Raw genomic sequence first — 18,345 nt, 5'->3', positions numbered from 1 at the left:
TTTGTGCAAGGTAAGGCAATAACATAGTGTGTGAACAAAGACGAGTGGTACTACAATTGCCAGCTGTCCACTTCTGAATGCTGCTGTATGTGATTTTGCCGTTCCTCCTTTTCAATGTGCCTACAGCGTCTTTGTCACTTGTGATGTCTGCTTAACGAAAACAACCACAGGAATCCCACTTTGGCTTCAACTCTTCCTCTGAGACAACCTCACTCTCTCCCTCTCTCTCTCTCTCACTCTCTATCTTGATTTTTCCTTCCTTTGCATCTTGGCCATGTGATGATGGAAACTGCATGTGCCGGCTGTGATGATTGACTGGGTCATGTGTTTTGCTGGCAGACGCGTATATGCACAGCCGCTATGTGTAAGCGGATGCTGAGCCAGAGTGTGCGTACAAGTGCAGTTAGAAAAAAAAAAAGAAAAAAGCTGTTTCTGGCAGACTTACTGGCTGACTGCTTGAATCCTTTGGCAGAGTGGACAATCACATGCAGAAAGCCGTACAGGCCAGGAGTCTCCTCATCTGGAAAACAAGCACGCAGAGCAGTTAGAGCAGCACGGGGTGCAAATATGGGAGTCCGAGCACAAAAATCAGCAGGGTAAGAAGAAGTCACTGCAAACTATAAAATGTATGATCCTCTGGCATCCTGTCTTTATCTCTGCGATGACATTATGAAGAAAAAAGATCAACTGTGAGAGAAAGAAACAAAGGAAAATGAACCCGTCTCATGGAGCATGAGCTCTACCAGCAGGTTTCATTGGAGGCACGTTTCTGCTGCATCTCGTACATCCCAGCCTTTTTTTTTTTCCTGTACTGCCTGATCACTAAATGCTAGTGATGATACTAGCTCTCTTTCGAGTTTACCCTATTTTGCACCTGTGTGCAGGCTGTTAGTCTTTATTATCACTGACAGCTGTGGTATTATTTCCTATCTGTTGCAGACTCGTTTACTGGCACTGACACTAAACTTGCTTCTGTTGTTTCCAGCAGCAGGACTTTAATGCTACATGCTCTTTGAGCTTTTTGTGAACGAGTCTCTTTCCCTTCGCTGGAAGCGGGTCAGCTCACGTGGCCATTTAGAGCACCTTTTCCCCTCATGAATTGGTGGTATTCATCGAGGTAAAATGAACCGTTCAAATATGTGCGAAGTTTGAAAGTTCAGTGTTAAAACGTGCGTCGCCACATCCAGATCCATTCAAACTAAAATTGCTCAGCGGGGCAGATTAGTGGGAACTCCGGTGGGTCTTTTATTCTTTCTTGGGTGGTCCGAAATGGAGATTACCTTCTTATTGTTTTTAATCATTCATTTGAGTGTTTTTGTTCTCATTCCCTCCAACAGTCAGTTATCAACATTTGAGAAGAGACAGATTAAACTTCACATGACTTCAGAAAAAAACTGAATAAAATGAAATCAGGGAAACGGCTGAGGAAACAACTATTGGAGGATCTGAAAGAAAATTAACCGTTATTACAGCCTTTTGTCAGATCGGCATCAGACCACACATTAGCAGTGCACAGACGTCTGCCATCAAAACTGAGCTGGCCTTTGAATAGAGATCGTGGGTGGAGCTCTTTTTTTTTTTTTTTGGGCAGCCCATACACCCCTCTTTGTACCGCCGACAGAAACATGAAGAGGATACAGTCCTGCTTTGGTTGAGGCCTGTGAAGCCCGGCTGCTTCCTGGTAAATAAACTAGGGTGGAGGGCAGCAGGACCGCTGTGAGCTCCACTGTAGGCAGCTGAGAGGAGAGCAGTCAGCCCTCAGGGTTAACTGTGCGTGTGTGTTTTATATAACTAACAGGGGAGTTTCACAGAGAGTCAGTTCATAGGTTCAGCATTAAAGCAGACCGACTGCCCTTTCTATCTATTATGCTCAATGGAAAACCATGAACTAATATGTGATAACTGATGATTATTCAATGCGAGGAGTCAAATGAAAGAGTGAGTATTTAAGTCATCCATCCTCTTAAGTATGAGAAACATTCCTCCACCAGCTGGTCTCCATTTAAACCCCTGCTGTGCTCCCTGCATCACATGTCAGGATGGAGGTGTGTGTGTGTGTGTGTGTGTGTGTGTGTGTGTGTGTGTGTGTGTGTGTGTGTGTGTGTGTGTTTATTCTAGCTTCGTAATGAGGAGCGGGTCAAAAGTCTAAGACAACGCAGGAGTTGAAGTCTGATTTAAAACACAGGAATCTCAGTAAGCTCTCACGGAGAGCAGCAGGAAGATAACATGTAAGGAAAAGTCCACCAAAGCAGTGAGAAGAACCCATTTAGGGAAAGCAAACAGAGTTAATTCTCTTATTAAAACCATGTCAAGTGGTGCAAATGCATTTTTAACAGTAATCTGTCTGTATGTCATGTTGTGTATCCATGTGTGGTGTTATGTACTGTCACGTCTGACTTACTTATCTGTTATTTTGACAGCTTTATGCTGTGTTAAATTTTAATTTAAAAAAAGAGAATCAGACATAAAGTTGAGTTGCACTCAAATAAAACACCAGGTTTGGGGGGGGGGTGAAAGACACCAAAAATATGCTACCACTTAAGTGTCACTTGTCATTCTGCTGACTACTTTGAAAATACAAAACTAAAATCCCTCAGAAAACGATGCATGTGTATTGTCTCTGTGTGTGAGAGACCCTCTTGCCATCTGAGCAGATCAGAGTAGATGGACCAGATGGCTTTAATGTCACCCCCCCCCCCCGACTGTGAGAGTGGCTTCAATGAGGAGATTGGGAGGAAAAAACAAACATATAGAAACTGCGAGCACGCCACCGACACACTGCGTGGCACTGACCGCTCCGAGCTAGATGAGAAACATATTGTAGCCTAAATTTATCTCCTGCAAGGCCCCCCTAACTTATTATGTGGCTTTTTAGTGCTCAGAGTGTAACAGGCACTTTTGTGTGAAGTTAAATTCAAAGCAGAGGGAAGAGGGAGAGGGAGACAAAACTGATCCTGCTCGTGTTTCTTACCGTCTTTGTTACCGGTGACAGGAATGTTGTGGACCGTTCTGAGTTTGAAACAAGAGCTGGTCAATACTTGGAGCTCTACAGAACTTAACATGCATGACTGGAGGTCTGGAAGAAAAAGAAAACAAGTAACCATCATAAACATCATAGAGGGAGGTGGGGATCAAACCTTTATGTTTCTGTGGAGCAGTGTTTGAAAAGTGAACACAATCGTACCTTTCTTTTGGAGTTTCTGAATGCTTTCCCTCCACTCTGACCTCTCGTAGTCAGAGGAGAGCAGGAACAGGTAGCACTACACACACACACACACACACACACACACACACACACACACACACACACAGAGTTAGCAATTACAACCAAAATAGCTGGAAAAAATCCTCACTAGCACACATCAATTGGAATGATGGGAAATTCTCTGATGCTGTTTTGGGGGATTCAAACTTCAAATCTGTAACAGCAGACTCTTTGAAAGTGAAATGTAAAGTAAAATGTGTCCCTCTAGTGGTGAAACCTGCACAGTGCAGTGACACAAATGGAGCCAGCAACAGATTAAGAATGGCTAGAATACCTTTCCATGTTTGTTGTTGATGCGAAAGGGGATGGTGGGGGAGTGCAGGAGCAACCAGGACTCCTGTTCGTTCATCTTCTTCCTGAGACGCTCCACACGGCTCTGACCCTTTGGTGCTTTCTGCACAAGGACACGGACAGGAAAAGAGACTGTTTAAATCTCACTGATTGCTGAAACGTACTCATTAAAGTGAAAGAGAGTAAAACAGCGAGCCCTTCTGTGCAACATCCGAAACAGGGCTGTTCTTTTTCTGATTGTGACAGTGAGAATTGTACTTCTCCTCTGACTCATCTCGGGTCTCCACACATACAGAAGACGCTTATATTTTTAGATTCAGTGTGACTTTGAGGGTCGAGGTGCAAGGTGGGGGGTGGGTAATGGGGGGTGATATGATTTGACTCTAAGTCATAAGACTGATTTCCTTTTGTATCCATTTCACTGAACGTTGGGTTTTACTGTGAGACCAAATATCTGAAGCTACTTCAACTAGAATTGTATTTTTCCATTAACAAACAGAATGAAGCAGATGTAGCAGACGCCTGACATGATGGAAAAAAGAGAGTCACACTGAGTGTACAGTCAGCTTTATGGATCTCATTAAGTTATTTTAATGACAACGTGACTGACAGTTAAAACATCTTTATTTGTATGGCACAGTCATGTTTAGCCTACAAAAACAAAAAGCCTCCAACGCAGACAAGCCTCCGTCAGGGAGTTTCACAGAGACGTAACACCAAACTTCCACCTCCAAAGTGTCATATTCCAGTATTGGTTACCTAACAACGCGGATTGGCAAATCTGAACAAGTTTAGTGGCTAAAAAGGGTGTGAACGCATGAAGACGTCAGAAGCTGGTGCCCTTTTGTCCCACAGTGTTTGTCGAGTTTAAATTTAACCAGAGCATGATAATCATAAAGTAGTGCACCAGTTGCAGAGAACAAGAGAGTAATGCACAAAGAAGAAAAACATATGCAGTAAAATCTAGTTCCTCATTTAAACCAGGAGATTTAGTGGCCTGTGTTTGGTTAGGTTTCTATTGTCGCCTCTTCGAATGAAAAGCGGGGCGTGAAAGATTAAACTGCAGCTGATTAGTGGTTTTTGTTACATCTGCAAAGCGGTTGTAGTGATCACACTTAAAGGACCTCTTAGGTTTTAGACCCAACCATGTCTGGTTGTGTTTGGTTGGAGGTGGCAACGTAAAATTCATTAACTGTTCAAGTGAAGATCTTTCAATAACACCAGAATTTCTATTATTAATGAGTTGGATTTCTTCTGCTTCTGTTCTGTAGGACATGACAAAATCAAACCGCCCATCGTCTATATTTTTAACAACATACAAACTGAACTTTAAAGTGAGGACTACTCAGCGCTGCCTTATTGAAATCTTTCATATTTTCCAGCAAAGTGTCTATGAGCTGCTTAAAGCAAGCCCCATACTGTGAGAGTCTTTATTTATAATTCATGGAACAGTTTCTTGACGTTATTGGAGGAAAACAAATTCATACACAGTCCCAACCCTCACCAGGAAGCGATGAGTCAGAGCCTGCCTGGATACAATCAGCTCGATCTCTCCCGGCATTCGCCTCCTGCGACTCCGCATACCAGCCGTGGTCACTCACTGTGCTCCGGGTGGGCGAGTTTTAACGCCGTGAGAGGGGAATAACAGGAACTCTGCGCTCCTGAAGCCTTTAAACGCAGCTATGGCTGCGGGGGTGGATTACTGTGTACTTGTAACATCTTTTATTTCAACCTCAAAACGACAACTGAGCGTTTCAGCATGTGCTAAACAAAACCGACTCATACCGTGGCACACACAAGTCCCAGTTTAAATCCGGATCAGCACTTTTGCCACTCATACGCAAGGAAAGGCAGCTGTCCTCAGTTTCAGGATGTTTATTATTCATACTTAGACTTGTTTTGCTGCTTGTATTCAGTCACACAATAGTCACAGTTCACTTAGTAAAGCCCACGTAGGCCATAATAAAAAATGAAGTAAAGGGTCACAAAGCTTTGATATGACACCAAACTTCTGATTTGCTTCTTATTTATTTTTATTTCTTAAATAAAAAGAATCCAGCTGATGATTAAAACTAAAAGAAGCTCCTTTTAAAAGAACCAAGTTCTTCTAATCATGTGGCTCTTGGCCTCAAATGTATTTGTTTTATGCATATGTTAGAATTTAAAGATGAACATCAAAAAGCTCCTGTTATTCATAACAGGACCAGCAACTTTTCTTACTCTAAAGCTGTCTAGAACTGGGCTCCAAACCCTGAATTTGCCCCTTTATTCTTTAATCCTGGATCATCTCAAAATTAAACCCAAGATGGCTGAATAAGCCATTGTAAGCCCCACGAATACATTGAATTGGGCTCCAAATGCCAGGAAAAAGGATTACCTTCTCTTTCTGTATCTCATTCTTTAAGACCGAGATCTTGATCTTCATCTCCTCAATCTCGTGCTCTGGCAGGACCTGGATGCTCGGGCAAGCGTCCGAGTCGTCCAGGGTTTGGAAAGTTAAGTCCGCTAGAGGGATGTACCACTTGCACTCATACTGCTGATGGCGACTGTAGAGAGACAAAAAGAGGATGGAAGGATGCAGGAATGGAAATGAAAGAGATGAAACAGAATTAGTCAAAAAAATATATTTTCTCTTTTTCACTCATGACTGAACTGAATGGACGCACAAAACCGAAGCAAACCAGTTTACAATTTGAAGCCACACTAACAAATGTTACACTTTTCTACTCAAACGTGTGCTCAGTTGACCTCTTTTCTTTATAGCCCACTCATTCAAAGTCACATTAATAAAAATGATGAATGCACAACATTATTTCCACAGGGGTTGAGGACACTAATGTGCACCGTCTAATGAGATTTTAATTAACATTTCTGAGTGCTGCACAGTCGACTCATCGACGACATAATACCTTCATCAGACGGCTAGTTTAAGCAGCTTGATGTCACAATGAATCCATACTAAACAAGCATTTGTTAACACTACCAGGGTTCTATATATAAGACTTATTGTCAACTATATGCATTTATTTTAACAATCAAATCAAGCAATCAAACGCAGTTTTAATGTTTTCATTTCTGTGATATTCTCCTCTGCACTTTGCACTTACACCACTACAACCACCTGAAAGCTGGAGCCACTGTGGACTGGGAGTGGTTCAATACTCTGGCTTCTCTGGCCTGCATGTTAAAATGTCCTTGGACAAAACAGGGAACACACGTAAAATGACAAATGAGATTTTACCGATTTCAGTGCAGCAGCTACTCTAAACACAGTTTATCTACTTTATTTACTGCACTCGCTTTTTCCCGGCGTGCACTGTAACTGTAACTTCAAAGATTTGTTCAGCCGTGTCAAAAAAAGGACTCTTGCTTCGTGTTTAGTCTCACGTTCCCACTCAAAGCTTTCGCAGTGATGCTATCGGCTCCCACCAGAAGGACTTTGTCATTTCTTCATTATCCAAGTACATTAATTTTACATCCTCCCGCTGCAGATTATGTTCCCCTGATCTTCTGCCCCACCCACCCACTCCATTATCAAGCCCTTCTTGTTTCAGCACTCTTGGGTCTTTCGGGAAGTCCTTTTATGTTACAGACCACCGATTTGTTTCTGTTCTAATCAGACTCTGACACAGACTTGTAGAAACACAAAGAAAAGGGGGTGGAGCTAGGTTTGATACATGACTGAGAAGGAAATGAATAAATCACCATATCAAATCATGTGGTTCTTTAATGCCAGACAGCAAAGGTGGTGCATATATAAAGAAGTCATGAATTATCCAAGGTGCAGAACGTGCAGCGGGCAATCGTAAATCGGACTAATTCTAAAATAATAGAGTGCAGATAATCATGGCTTTTGGCAGGGATTAGGGATCCTCAGTGACTAAAGTCAAGGTGATTGAGTTTCTGGATGGTTGCTCTGTTCTGTGTGTAAGCGCGTAGGCCGTAGGCGGCACACTGAGATAACAACCCAGATCATATAATAGCCCCATTTACAGGTTTGGTAGTTATGGCAACACTATGTGTTCCTCCAAGTGAGGGGCGGCTCTAATTGACACAGACAAACGGCGAATGTCAACCAAAACAGGCTCCAATCAGACGAAGGGGAGGCGAGTTGGTGCTGTAAGCGCGACACTGGATCTACTGACATGTGTCAAAGATTCACACGCAGCAGTGTGCACACAAACACAAACATGAGATCTTTTTCTGTCACCTCTCTTTACTTTAACCCTTCTCAGCTTGCACCCTGAAACACCTTCAGTTTCTACTTACACCTTTTGTCTTCTTTTTTAAAATAATTTTATGATTCACACATTTAGCCTAACTCTGTCCTGCGTGTAGATCTGCTACTCTGCTGCACTGCTGAAAACAATACAGACAAAAATGCCTGCGAGTCTTTCTCTTTGTTACTGACGCTTCAAACACCACTGTGTCACAGCTGGAATCAGAGAGGGAGACTGCGTCTTTCCGAAGTGATCCTTTCTGTTGCACGCCGGGTTTGACGAGCTGATGTGGAAGGAAAACTGCACGACACACGGGCAGAAACACAGAGAGGACGAAAAAGAGTGGATATTTGAACCCAGTTCAACAGGCTTTATGAGCCTTAAGCTAAATAATAAAACTGCATTGTTATGAAGCAGATGAATGTTTCTGTTAACACTGGCATTTCTATCAATTTATAAAAACGTAGCTTTTTTTTAACGTAGCTTAACATCCTAAACTGTGCAAGGTAGACATAGTGAAGTGACACCATGACATTTATATGTAAAAACATGGCTGACGCCCTCCAATCAGAGGCTTGTGCTCTTAAATGGAAATCTTTGAAATAGCACACGTTATATCCAGACTGAGTCTCATCATTTAGAACAGTGGTTCACAAACTTTTTTTGCTAGGCCCCCCTTTGTTTCACAAGAAAAATGTTCACGCCCCCCCCAAAAAAACCCACGTCCTCCAACCACACACACACCCATATTTTGTTTTCAAACTCCATTGCGGTTTATTTCACACCTCAAACATTTAGTAAACAATTAATCAAATACAAGTAAACTGCAATAAATTACAGGTAGTAATAAAATACACTACTAACTCTTTTACGCTGCGTCCACACCTACACGGGTATTTTTGAAAACTCAGCTGTTTCTATGCGTTTGGGCCTTTCGTCAACACGTAAACGGCGTCTCGAATCACCGAAAACGGAGATTATTTAAAACTCCTTTTTTGCGTTTACGTGTGGACGAGGATTACAGAGTTCGCCACGCAACGTCAAAGGTATGTGCCTCTTTTCACGTCACGCTGTGCGCCACGTTATTGTTTACATGAGATGAATTGCAGAATGGCAGATAGAGACAAAATAATCTGACTATCTGCAGGTTTTACACGCTTACATATACACACGCAGTTCCTGTCCCTCCATTTAGAAAGGCAGAGGCGTCACGGTGTGATTATTTTACGTGTAGTTGGGGTGTTTTTTTTTCCTGTGTAATAATATTCAACATTGCTATCAAATCAAAAAATGCCTCTCTGTGCAAAATGGGTTCAAAACCATAAACAGCTGTGGGATACTGTTTGTCCGTGATTTGGACAGGGGGAACAAATTACAGCAGGATCAGCCTGATATTATTTATATCCCACTGTAACTTTACTGTATAAAGAGCTAACATCTCCAAAATGTCAGGAGTAGTTAGTCGTTACAAGAAGTGTTTGTGAACTAAAAATCAAGAATGAGGGATACTGTTTGTCCGTGATTTGGGGAGCCCAGCGCGTGCTCCTGATGAAGGGAAAACCAATTTTGCAGGGGAGACCTACCTCGGCACTTGTGCAGGTGAAGCCAATGGGATGATATGCTTCACCATATTTTCCTGTCTTTGGCTTGGAATGAAGTTGGTTTGGAAACATATTTGGCGATGCTTCATCTCCTGCTTTGCGTTTGTGTGGGCGCCCCGTCAAAAAACCTGTCCATTATGCTAGCAGTGTCCAAGCGCTCTTTTTTTTTTTTTCCTTTCAGCAGCCAGCAATGGCTCTGCGCCCCCCCTAGGGGGCGGGCCCCACACTTTGGGAAGCTCTGATTTAGAAGTTATTGACTCTCTCAGAGTTTTGGAACTTCAGATCAGTGGCTGGGTGATTTTGAATTTTTTCCCTTCACTTCCGCCTACATCTGTGCACATTTGAAGATTTAATGAAAGTACGTTGCTGTGACAGGGAGCAAATGAAAGAAAGAGGCCATTACCGCCCAAAGCTGCTTAAGCCTCGAATGAATATACCTACAGTCTGCTTCTAAAGAAAACTCTGTGACAGAGCTGTGTCACCCAGCATTTTTCTCTGCCCTGAGAATTAATAAGCGACTCCTGTGCCGCACCATCCACGCCCCGTCCTCGTTCCACTTTCTGGCTTTGGCATATCATTTTAGCATTTTTCAGATGGGAATGAGGATGGGGGGGTGACGTTAACGATAATAACGCTCAAAGCTTTTCACACTGTCAGAGGATGAAGGTGGACTCACCCCACAGCCGTCTTTTTCATCTTGGCACAGAGCAGCAGATCGGTGAAGAGGAAGACGTGCCGTAGCTTCCTGGAGCTTTCCGACACCTCCACCAGGAAGCCATCCTTCACCAGCTGACGGGCCTGTAACAGAACTCTGTGTTAACTGTTGTTGTGAATCGAAACATCGTTGAGATTATGGATTAATAAGTTGACTTACAACATTAACATATATATTACAGTTTGCTTTACAGAGACGTGCATGTCTTTGTTTTTAACTTAATATGTTCCTTTTGGAGTTTTAAAGCAATGCAACCATTTATTATAGTTTTCTCAAAGTCCCTAATAATATTTCATATAACAGGAAAAGTGAAGACAAATGTTCTAAAGATATGAACATAAGTTCTCTATACTTGAGAAGATGTGTTGTAAGAACACACACACAGACCTCGCCCTTGGGTGTAGTAACAGCAGTCCTGCGGGGGTCAATCTCCTCATTGATGGAGGAGAGGAAGTTCTGAGAAATCCGCAGAGCGTCCTGCAGGAGGGGGAAGTCCGGGTGGTCCTTTGGAGTGTGTTTCAGCAAATCCTGTGAAAGTACATTCAATCATCTAAAAATGTATTTACCACAAAGCAACTCTGACCTTTGTGAGCAGAGATTCAGATTTAGTTTCATCTTCTCTTTGAAAATGTCATCGTGCTGCACAAACACAGACTTCTTACAAACACTAAAGCAATCTTAGTTCTTGGTTTTTTCTGTCAAAGATACTTTTTCTTACTTTCCTCCCAGATTAACATCAACCAATTTTCTTCTGTTTGTTTGCATACGTGACAAGAACATGACACACATCCTCACGCTGGATGCACAGAGCATCTTACTGTCAGCTTTCATGCAAACCTGTTCGTGCATTACACTACAACAACCGCACTGGACACATCCAGAGATCTCTGCTTTGCTTCGCTGGCACTTTCTACACCATTATTTCTCTTCCAAAGAGGTAGGCTGATTTAGACTGAGAGGACTCAGCGATAAACATCAAAAAGCAGGCTTTAGGCCTAATTCTTGCACATCTTTTTAATCTCGTGGATGTGTTTGCAACGTGCTCCAATTATTATTTTTTTGTTTTTTATCTTGACACAGTTCTCAGTCTTTCCTCCACCCTAAAACACTAGAAGTAAGACATTTCTGCCAGAACAGCTTTAGAATCAGCTGATCCTTGAAAGCCTTGCAAGAGCAAGCTGTGTACTCACATGAAGAACCAGGGTGCTTCTGGTAACACGGTCAATCGGCTTGTAAAGGAGAGCTGTGGGAGAGAGAAGAGGAGAGCTCTGAGTCAGTGTTACTTACAGGCAAATCAATACATGCAGACACACACAGTAGGTCACAGTTTCACCGCTCACACGAGGACAAAAATGTCCACTTTGGTTACTCTGAGCTAAACACAGCTCTTACAGTCTGACTGCTGATGATTCTTAGGTTAACATTAAAGCCTAATGACGACGAGCTTCCTGCCTGAAGCACTGCTGAAGCAAGAAAAACACTTGATCATAAATAGCCTTGTGGGGGGGGGGGGGGGGGGGGTCAAGTAAAACACTGATTTCAATATGGGGGCAGCAAAGGTTTGTGCTACTGTTGTTCATCAGTTTAACAGCTGTACATATTCAGACTTGGACATAAAAGCAAACACACAACACATGCAGACGGATGCATCTATAAAAAGTGCAATAAGACTGCCTCCTGCCTCATGCCACCCTCCGTGCCTCTCAGTCAGAGTTTAAGCCTGTATCACCGCACTTGGCTAGATTCTCTGGGGAAGGCTTTGCTGCTAAGGTGGTGTGAACAGCAGCAGCCGACATACATGACAGCTCTCTGTGACAAACTCCCACAGACAGGGCAGAGTGAAGGATGGAGAGAAAATAAAATTAAAATAAAAAAACTAATCACAGTGAGGGGATACGCAGGAGGAAAGATGGCAGACATGAGAACCTCTAAGAGGAGACAAAGAAAAAGCAAACAAGGCATGTAAGGAAACGCCCTAAATTACCTCAAGGTCTCAAAATAGTAACTCTAGTATCACACTACACATTCGATAAAGCACAGTAACACCCCTCTGCTCATGATCTAGAAACTGAGCGAATGCAATAAAAAAAATTCCCACAAGGTTATAAACATTGTGAAATTATTGGAAAAATTTCCACTTAGTGATCATGCTAATCTCCATTTATTCCAGTGAAAACATCAGAGTTAAAGCAGCTTATTTCTGAAGTGAAGAAGAAAAGCCGGCCAAGTGAGACGGAGAGGACTGATGTGTCTTCTGTATGCAGGCAAGCTTGCCCCACACTGACTGTGCTCTGCTCCCACAGAGAGATCTACAGGCAAAGCTACACTTCTATTTGAATTTTAAACCTTATCTATTTAAAGCATCCAATAACACTCTCTTTTATATGTACAGCTCTCACTTGCATGCTTTTAAGTGTTTAGTCTTTCCGCCACACCTCTGCCTGCGACTTACGAAATTAAGCGCGAGAGCAGAAACCTGCAGTGATTCTTATCAGATCTACTGATGAGACACGTCATATTAACGCTCTACGCACACCCTCTGCTTTTAAAACATACACTGGCTCACATGAAGTGTATAGGACCAAAGAGAATCTTTTAGAGGCACTTGCAGTTGCTCTTTGAAGTTTCTCCAACGTCTGGTCATTAATAATGCTGCCTCCACTGAGGGTCCTGGGTCAGTGAACCAATACTGATACCTCCAGGAGGATTTACTACAGAGCCTGTATTGACTGCAAGGGCAGTGAATATCTAAGTGTTTGTGTGTGTCTGTGTGTGCGGTATGTTGGCAGTTTTGTATTCATTTCAATGCAGGGAGGATTAGATGACTTTAGGATAACTTGAGTATGTCGTGCCGCATGACAAAACTTCCTAGTGACAATCTGAGCTAAAAGCTAATGCTAGCATGCTTATATGTTCACAGCGCTAGTCTCATGTTAAGCAAGTATAATAACTGTATACCATGTATACCAATGTAGCATGTTAGCATGATAATACTTCCTAATAACCGCAAAACGCAAAGTATAGCTGGAGCTAAAACATGTGACACCGTCAACCTCCTTGGATCACAAGGCAACCGTACAGGTCACATGGTGGGAGGCAACCTGTCTCCAAACAATTGTTACAATTTAACTAGAGTCACATTCACACAGATTAGCAAAGCTTTGCAGGTAACTGTGATCTAATTTCTAAACGCAGACAGACGTTGCAATCAATCAGAGTCGTCTCAACCAATAATATTCAGACTGTATAGTATTCTTCATACAGTACTGTGCATTTAAATATCACAGTTGATCAATGATTAATACTCATTTATCAGAAAACTATGAAAAATTAGACACATTTTGATTATTTTGGGGTTAAATAAAAAGTCAAATCCATCAGCAAAGCATGCAACCAGAACTTTTTTTTTAACATTACAAGTTTCAATCAAAGGCTTTTTTTAAACTCAAGATCACATTTTACTGCTTTAGAGTCAAGTCAAGTCTCTTTGCATTACTATGCAAGATAGGTTCATCCTTAATAGTCTTGAACCTATCAAGGAAGCTCAGAGATCTCAAACTTTACTTCTTTCTTTTTCTCTTCTCGTTTTCCTGCAGTTTTTCAACCATGCAAAACATAATAATTATATACAAGAGATTTGAATAATGAAGTTACTCTCCTGAATACAAAGACAGATTAAGGATTGCCACCTGAATGCTAATGTAGACAGAAATCTACTCAAGTTCTGTCCGAACGCAGGATTAAGCGTCATCACTTTATGACTCCACATCATGTGGAGTATCTGACTTGGATGTATTTTACAGACAAGGACAGAGTTAGAAGTCTAGTCAAAAGTCAGGACGAGGGAGGATGAAGACACAAAGAGAGAGCGAGAATCAGATAGAGAGAGGGGGATTATTGGAAGTCGATGTCACGTCCCAGTGAGGCTGGTCGTTTTTCCAAGGTCGCCTTGATGACTTGGCTGATGGACAAATAGTTAATCTTTGCTAACGAGGTGCTTGACCATGTGGGCGAAGTGTTTGACAGGACTTTTAGTCCTCAGTTAGGACTGCCAGGTTTCAGGCCTCGGTATTTTGGCAAAACTGTCAGCTACCAATGCCAGCCATAAGCCTGTGAAGGTGGGCGAGAAGGACAGAACTGATAACACAGAACAGGGAAAACAAAGAAGGATTAAGAGAAAATGGTCGTGGTGTAGGACATGAGTCCCCATTTACATTTAAAACATATCAGATGCTTGTTTGAGCGGGTATTTGTGTTTCTTTTTGTATCCATTCATTAGGAGGAGGTCAGGGGCTTTGGCCAGCAAACAGACTTACTTCACTGGAGAAAACACACAAACCTATCAACCTATCAGCCATTTACTGTAGCTGAGATCCTGTTAAATACTTTGGAAAGTAAAAAAAACGCTGATGGAGCAGAGAAAAGAAACAAGGGGAAAATAATAAAAGAAACAAAGAGAGTAGAGAGGAGGCATTTGTTGCAAAGTTAAGGTAGAGAAACCCCTCGGCTGACCCAGCGGGTAATTAATGTACTTTAATATAAACAGCAATCAAAGGAAGTGCCCTGGGTGTTGACACACCCTGATTGTTAAGGGCATATGAGACTAGTTTCATGACACATAGCAGCCATGTGAAACTACAGCAAACCAAAGACGTCATTTTAAAATAATCTGAAACAGGAATGATGAGAAAAGAAAGATTAAAACAACTGGGACAGGTTGATTATTCCTCATTTGCAATGCATAAATTAACAGACACTTCACAGGTACATGCCACTGAAAACTGACATACAAATGAACATTCACCCAGCCACTCTCAGCCCGACAGAGCCGCACAGTCTACTCCTCTTATCTGCTAATGACTGCATACAGCTCTACCCACCAAAATGAATGCAATCCCCAAAACGGCCGAAGTTACCAAGGCGCAAGCAGAGTGCAGGCACGTACCGCGATAGACAACCTCTCTCATACACACACAGACCACACTTGTTCCGATCCTCTTGAGATAAGTATTCTGTGCGAGGAGCAGCCTGGGGCCAGCAGTCCTTATACAGACTAAACGTGCCCAGCTTGTAAACAGACAGATACATTTTGAAGATGCTCTCTATTCTATGTTCTATATGATCGAAAGACAGTCATGTATGACAGCCTGAGTGAACACCACACTCCAGAGGCTCATCACTCAAAAACCACACAAAAAGCTCATCACAGGCATGCAAATGTTCAGAAAAAGCAAAATTCCTCAGCAGGCATGAGCACAAAAGTCCAAACGTCAGTCTGACAGCTAATTAATAACTGCCTCCACACAGTATACTATAAGCGCCGTAAAAGCTGTAGATGTCCTCACAGATACCCAACATCAAAAAGCGGGAAGCTCATATCATGCAGTCGTTACCGTATGTGCAGTTACAACACAGTCTAAGGACCAGAAGCACCTCCATATCCCTCTTCGCCTCTCCTCACTCTACTCTCCTGCTCACTGCCTCCTTTCTCAGGCACAGACAGAGAGAGAGAGAGCGGGAGAGAGCGGGAGAGAGGAGGAGAGAGAGCAGACTCACACATGCACCAGTTTGCCTCCCAGAGCTCACCACTGCATACACAAGAAGAAGAGGCAGGGCTGGAATCTTAAAACAGCAATCCAGCCTAGACACACACACATGCATGCATAGAGATACAAGCAAACACCAACTTACCCTCCATTGAACTAGTTGTTGTACAGTCTTTGGAGTCTTTAGGACCTTTTACTTTGAGGTTCTGAAAGAAATAAAAGAGTGGAATAATCAATTGAATTAATTGTGCACACTCACAGGATTGTGCTGCACTTGCTTGGCTGAGGCTGAACTAATGGAAGTACAGGATCAGTGCATCCAACTGAGACAGCTGAAGAAGACTGGGCACGGGAACTTTCACAAGTTTCCCTTTAAGTAAATAATACCACCAACAAACCTCCACAGCAGGTCCCAAAAAGCTGATTTGACTCATCTGGACGGGAGAAACGGTACATTTGTATAATGACTAAAAAGGTTAGTTTCTTGATCATTAATATGCAAATGACCACTGATCAAAGATGTGATCATTGGCCATGAGTACCATTCACAGAGAGTTGGGGAATGGCTGCAATCACAGCATTGTAAGATGGTGAAAGATGTACCCTTTGCAGGTGTAAAAGATAACAGGGAGTGGAAGGTTTGATGCTTAAAAATGAAAGACGACCATGCTCCTTAAAGGATGATGAAGATGGATAAACGTAGTTAGATTCTGTAAGCACTTTCCTTTACTGTAATGTCTTTGTCTCTCGATCTTTGCTGAACACACCTAACAATAAGGAACAATCTATAACTATATCCTGTATTGACCTAAGGTGTGAAAAGCAGACATGGGGTCATGAGGGGTTGTGTTATTATCAGTCACTTCTGCCACAAACATTTTCAGCTAATTAATATCACTGACACCTTCCCAGCAATCCCCCCCTCCCCAAATACACACACTCTTTTGTTCTGAACGCTCAATATATTCTCTGCGCTTCAAGTGCGTGTAGTCGTACGGTGAGTGAACTCAGACTAGCCTGGATGTTTTTTCTGTGAATGTAACTTCTCATCTTTCTGTTACCTAATACGTGTGCTGGCTAAGTGCTGTCCCAAGCGCATTTAACACAAATACCTCTTAACTGTGTTTTCAACAACGGTTCCTCAAAATAAGACCACATTTCCCATAAACACTGCCGTTTCCTGCCAAAAAGAGGACGTTTCGACTCGCCTGGTTTGTGTCGTCGTGTATTTGTTCTCCTGTTCTCTTCACTGAAGAGAAATCATATAATGCCTTAAGACCCTTGAGACCAGTGAAGGGGAGGTTTGATGTATCCTTATTATTACTGCGCCAAGTTTGATATGCTGATGTTAAAATGCAGTACATAGCAACAAAATGACATGTTTGCTATTTAAAAGTTCTCTTGTTACACGTTGTTTAAAATCATGGAGGTTGAACTCACCTCAGATATCTTCTGGAACTGGCTGTTGGCTTGGCTGCATTTCTCTGCCGTCTCCAGCGCCACCTTGTAGTTGTCCACAAAGGCCTTGTACACGCCCAGCTGGCTGGCCTGGAGGAAAGCAGAAGCAAAGACGTTCAGCAAACAACAACGAGAAGGTGTGAGGCAAACTAAGACAACGATGATGGCATTTAGTCTTCTCTCATTTTATTCAAATTGTTAAATGAACTTCGGAGACTCAGGAAGTCAACACAAGTATGTCATGGCACTGATGGCAGCTAAAATAAAATTCAGCAAGCCCTACTTTGCATTCACCTTAAATGATCACTTCCAGAGTTTTTCATGCCACAGAATTCAATTTAAATTCATTGAGTCAACACATATAGTCTGATCACATTCCCATAAAGCCACTTCACTAGCAGCGCTTTGCAGTCCCTCCTGATTGAGTCCCTCTCCTTCTCTGTCCTCTTCTCTTTCATTAACAGCCCCTCTCTGCAGCACTGTATGTGCATTGTAACACAAGCTGCAGACCAGCAGTGCATGAATATGCATCCTGCTACAGCTATGCTTGAATGCCTAGGCTGAAGAGCTGACTGCATCCTATTAAGGCAATGAGATTGGATTCAGCTGAATAGAGTCCATGAGTAAGACTTTTGTCCTTAAACTCCATGTCCTCATATTTTCATTTCCTCTCCTTCCTCTTCCCTTCGGAGTGAGAAGTAGAAAGTTGGGCTCAAAAGCAAAGACGTGACGGAAGTGTGCGGCCTCATGCGGCATTCGAAACATGTTGCAGCAACAACTGATGGAGGGAAACATCAGGACACAAATATGTGATTGTAGAATACTGATGACAAAACTGTCAAACCACGTAATGTGTGACAATGGCTGAAGATGAGTGAAACAAATGTCACCACGCGTGGATCATCTATTTATAACTGGAGACTATTTTATGTCAAACCAAAACTGTGGATGGAAAAGAGAAACCACGGTGTGTCATAGCTGAATTTCCAAAGACGGAGATTTGGCAGCTTGGCTGGAAAGAACAAACCAAGCAGAATGACGTTATGAGATTTCATGAGTTCATGTTTCACGAGTGTTTCTCGGACGCACTGTGACCAGTATGAAAGCGGCGTCAGTCACAGTCCAGACAAAACGCCCACGCTTCAGAAAACAAAAATCACAGGTCAAAGTGGCAGGACAGAAAACAACAGCTCGCGTTTGAAAGTGAACGTGGGAAGTAGAAGATGAAGAAACACAGGAGAGAGACTTT

General features: G+C 42.5%; 1 protein-coding gene across 8 annotated transcripts in view; it reads right to left on the bottom strand.

Moving 5' to 3' along the window:
• The window catches only part of abr (ABR activator of RhoGEF and GTPase), a 117,152-nt gene that overhangs the window by 37,929 nt on the left and 60,878 nt on the right, over positions 1 to 18,345 (bottom strand). For 7 of the 8 annotated variants that reach the window (XM_003450432.5, XM_005471965.4, XM_025911006.1 and 4 more), the window contains 10 exons: positions 17,079 to 17,186; positions 15,784 to 15,844; positions 11,283 to 11,335; positions 10,480 to 10,620; positions 10,054 to 10,175; positions 5,934 to 6,102; positions 3,540 to 3,659; positions 3,185 to 3,260; positions 2,972 to 3,076; positions 446 to 520 (listed from right to left, as the gene is read on the bottom strand). In XM_003450432.5, the coding sequence (XP_003450480.1) occupies positions 446 to 520; positions 2,972 to 3,076; positions 3,185 to 3,260; positions 3,540 to 3,659; positions 5,934 to 6,102; positions 10,054 to 10,175; positions 10,480 to 10,620; positions 11,283 to 11,335; positions 15,784 to 15,844; positions 17,079 to 17,186 (1,030 nt within the window). Of the gene's footprint in view, positions 1 to 445; positions 521 to 2,971; positions 3,077 to 3,184; positions 3,261 to 3,539; positions 3,660 to 5,933; positions 6,103 to 10,053; positions 10,176 to 10,479; positions 10,621 to 11,282; positions 11,336 to 15,485; positions 15,586 to 15,783; positions 15,845 to 17,078; positions 17,187 to 18,345 lie in introns of those variants that run through there. The other variant, XM_005471969.4, reaches the window with a different exon arrangement.

The sequence above is a fragment of the Oreochromis niloticus genome, linkage group LG10 (genome assembly GCF_001858045.2).
Source record: "Oreochromis niloticus isolate F11D_XX linkage group LG10, O_niloticus_UMD_NMBU, whole genome shotgun sequence".
Taxonomy (NCBI): Eukaryota; Metazoa; Chordata; class Actinopteri; order Cichliformes; family Cichlidae; genus Oreochromis; species Oreochromis niloticus.
Note: the sequence above shows the minus strand (reverse complement) of the source record. Positions and strands in the feature narration are given on the sequence as shown.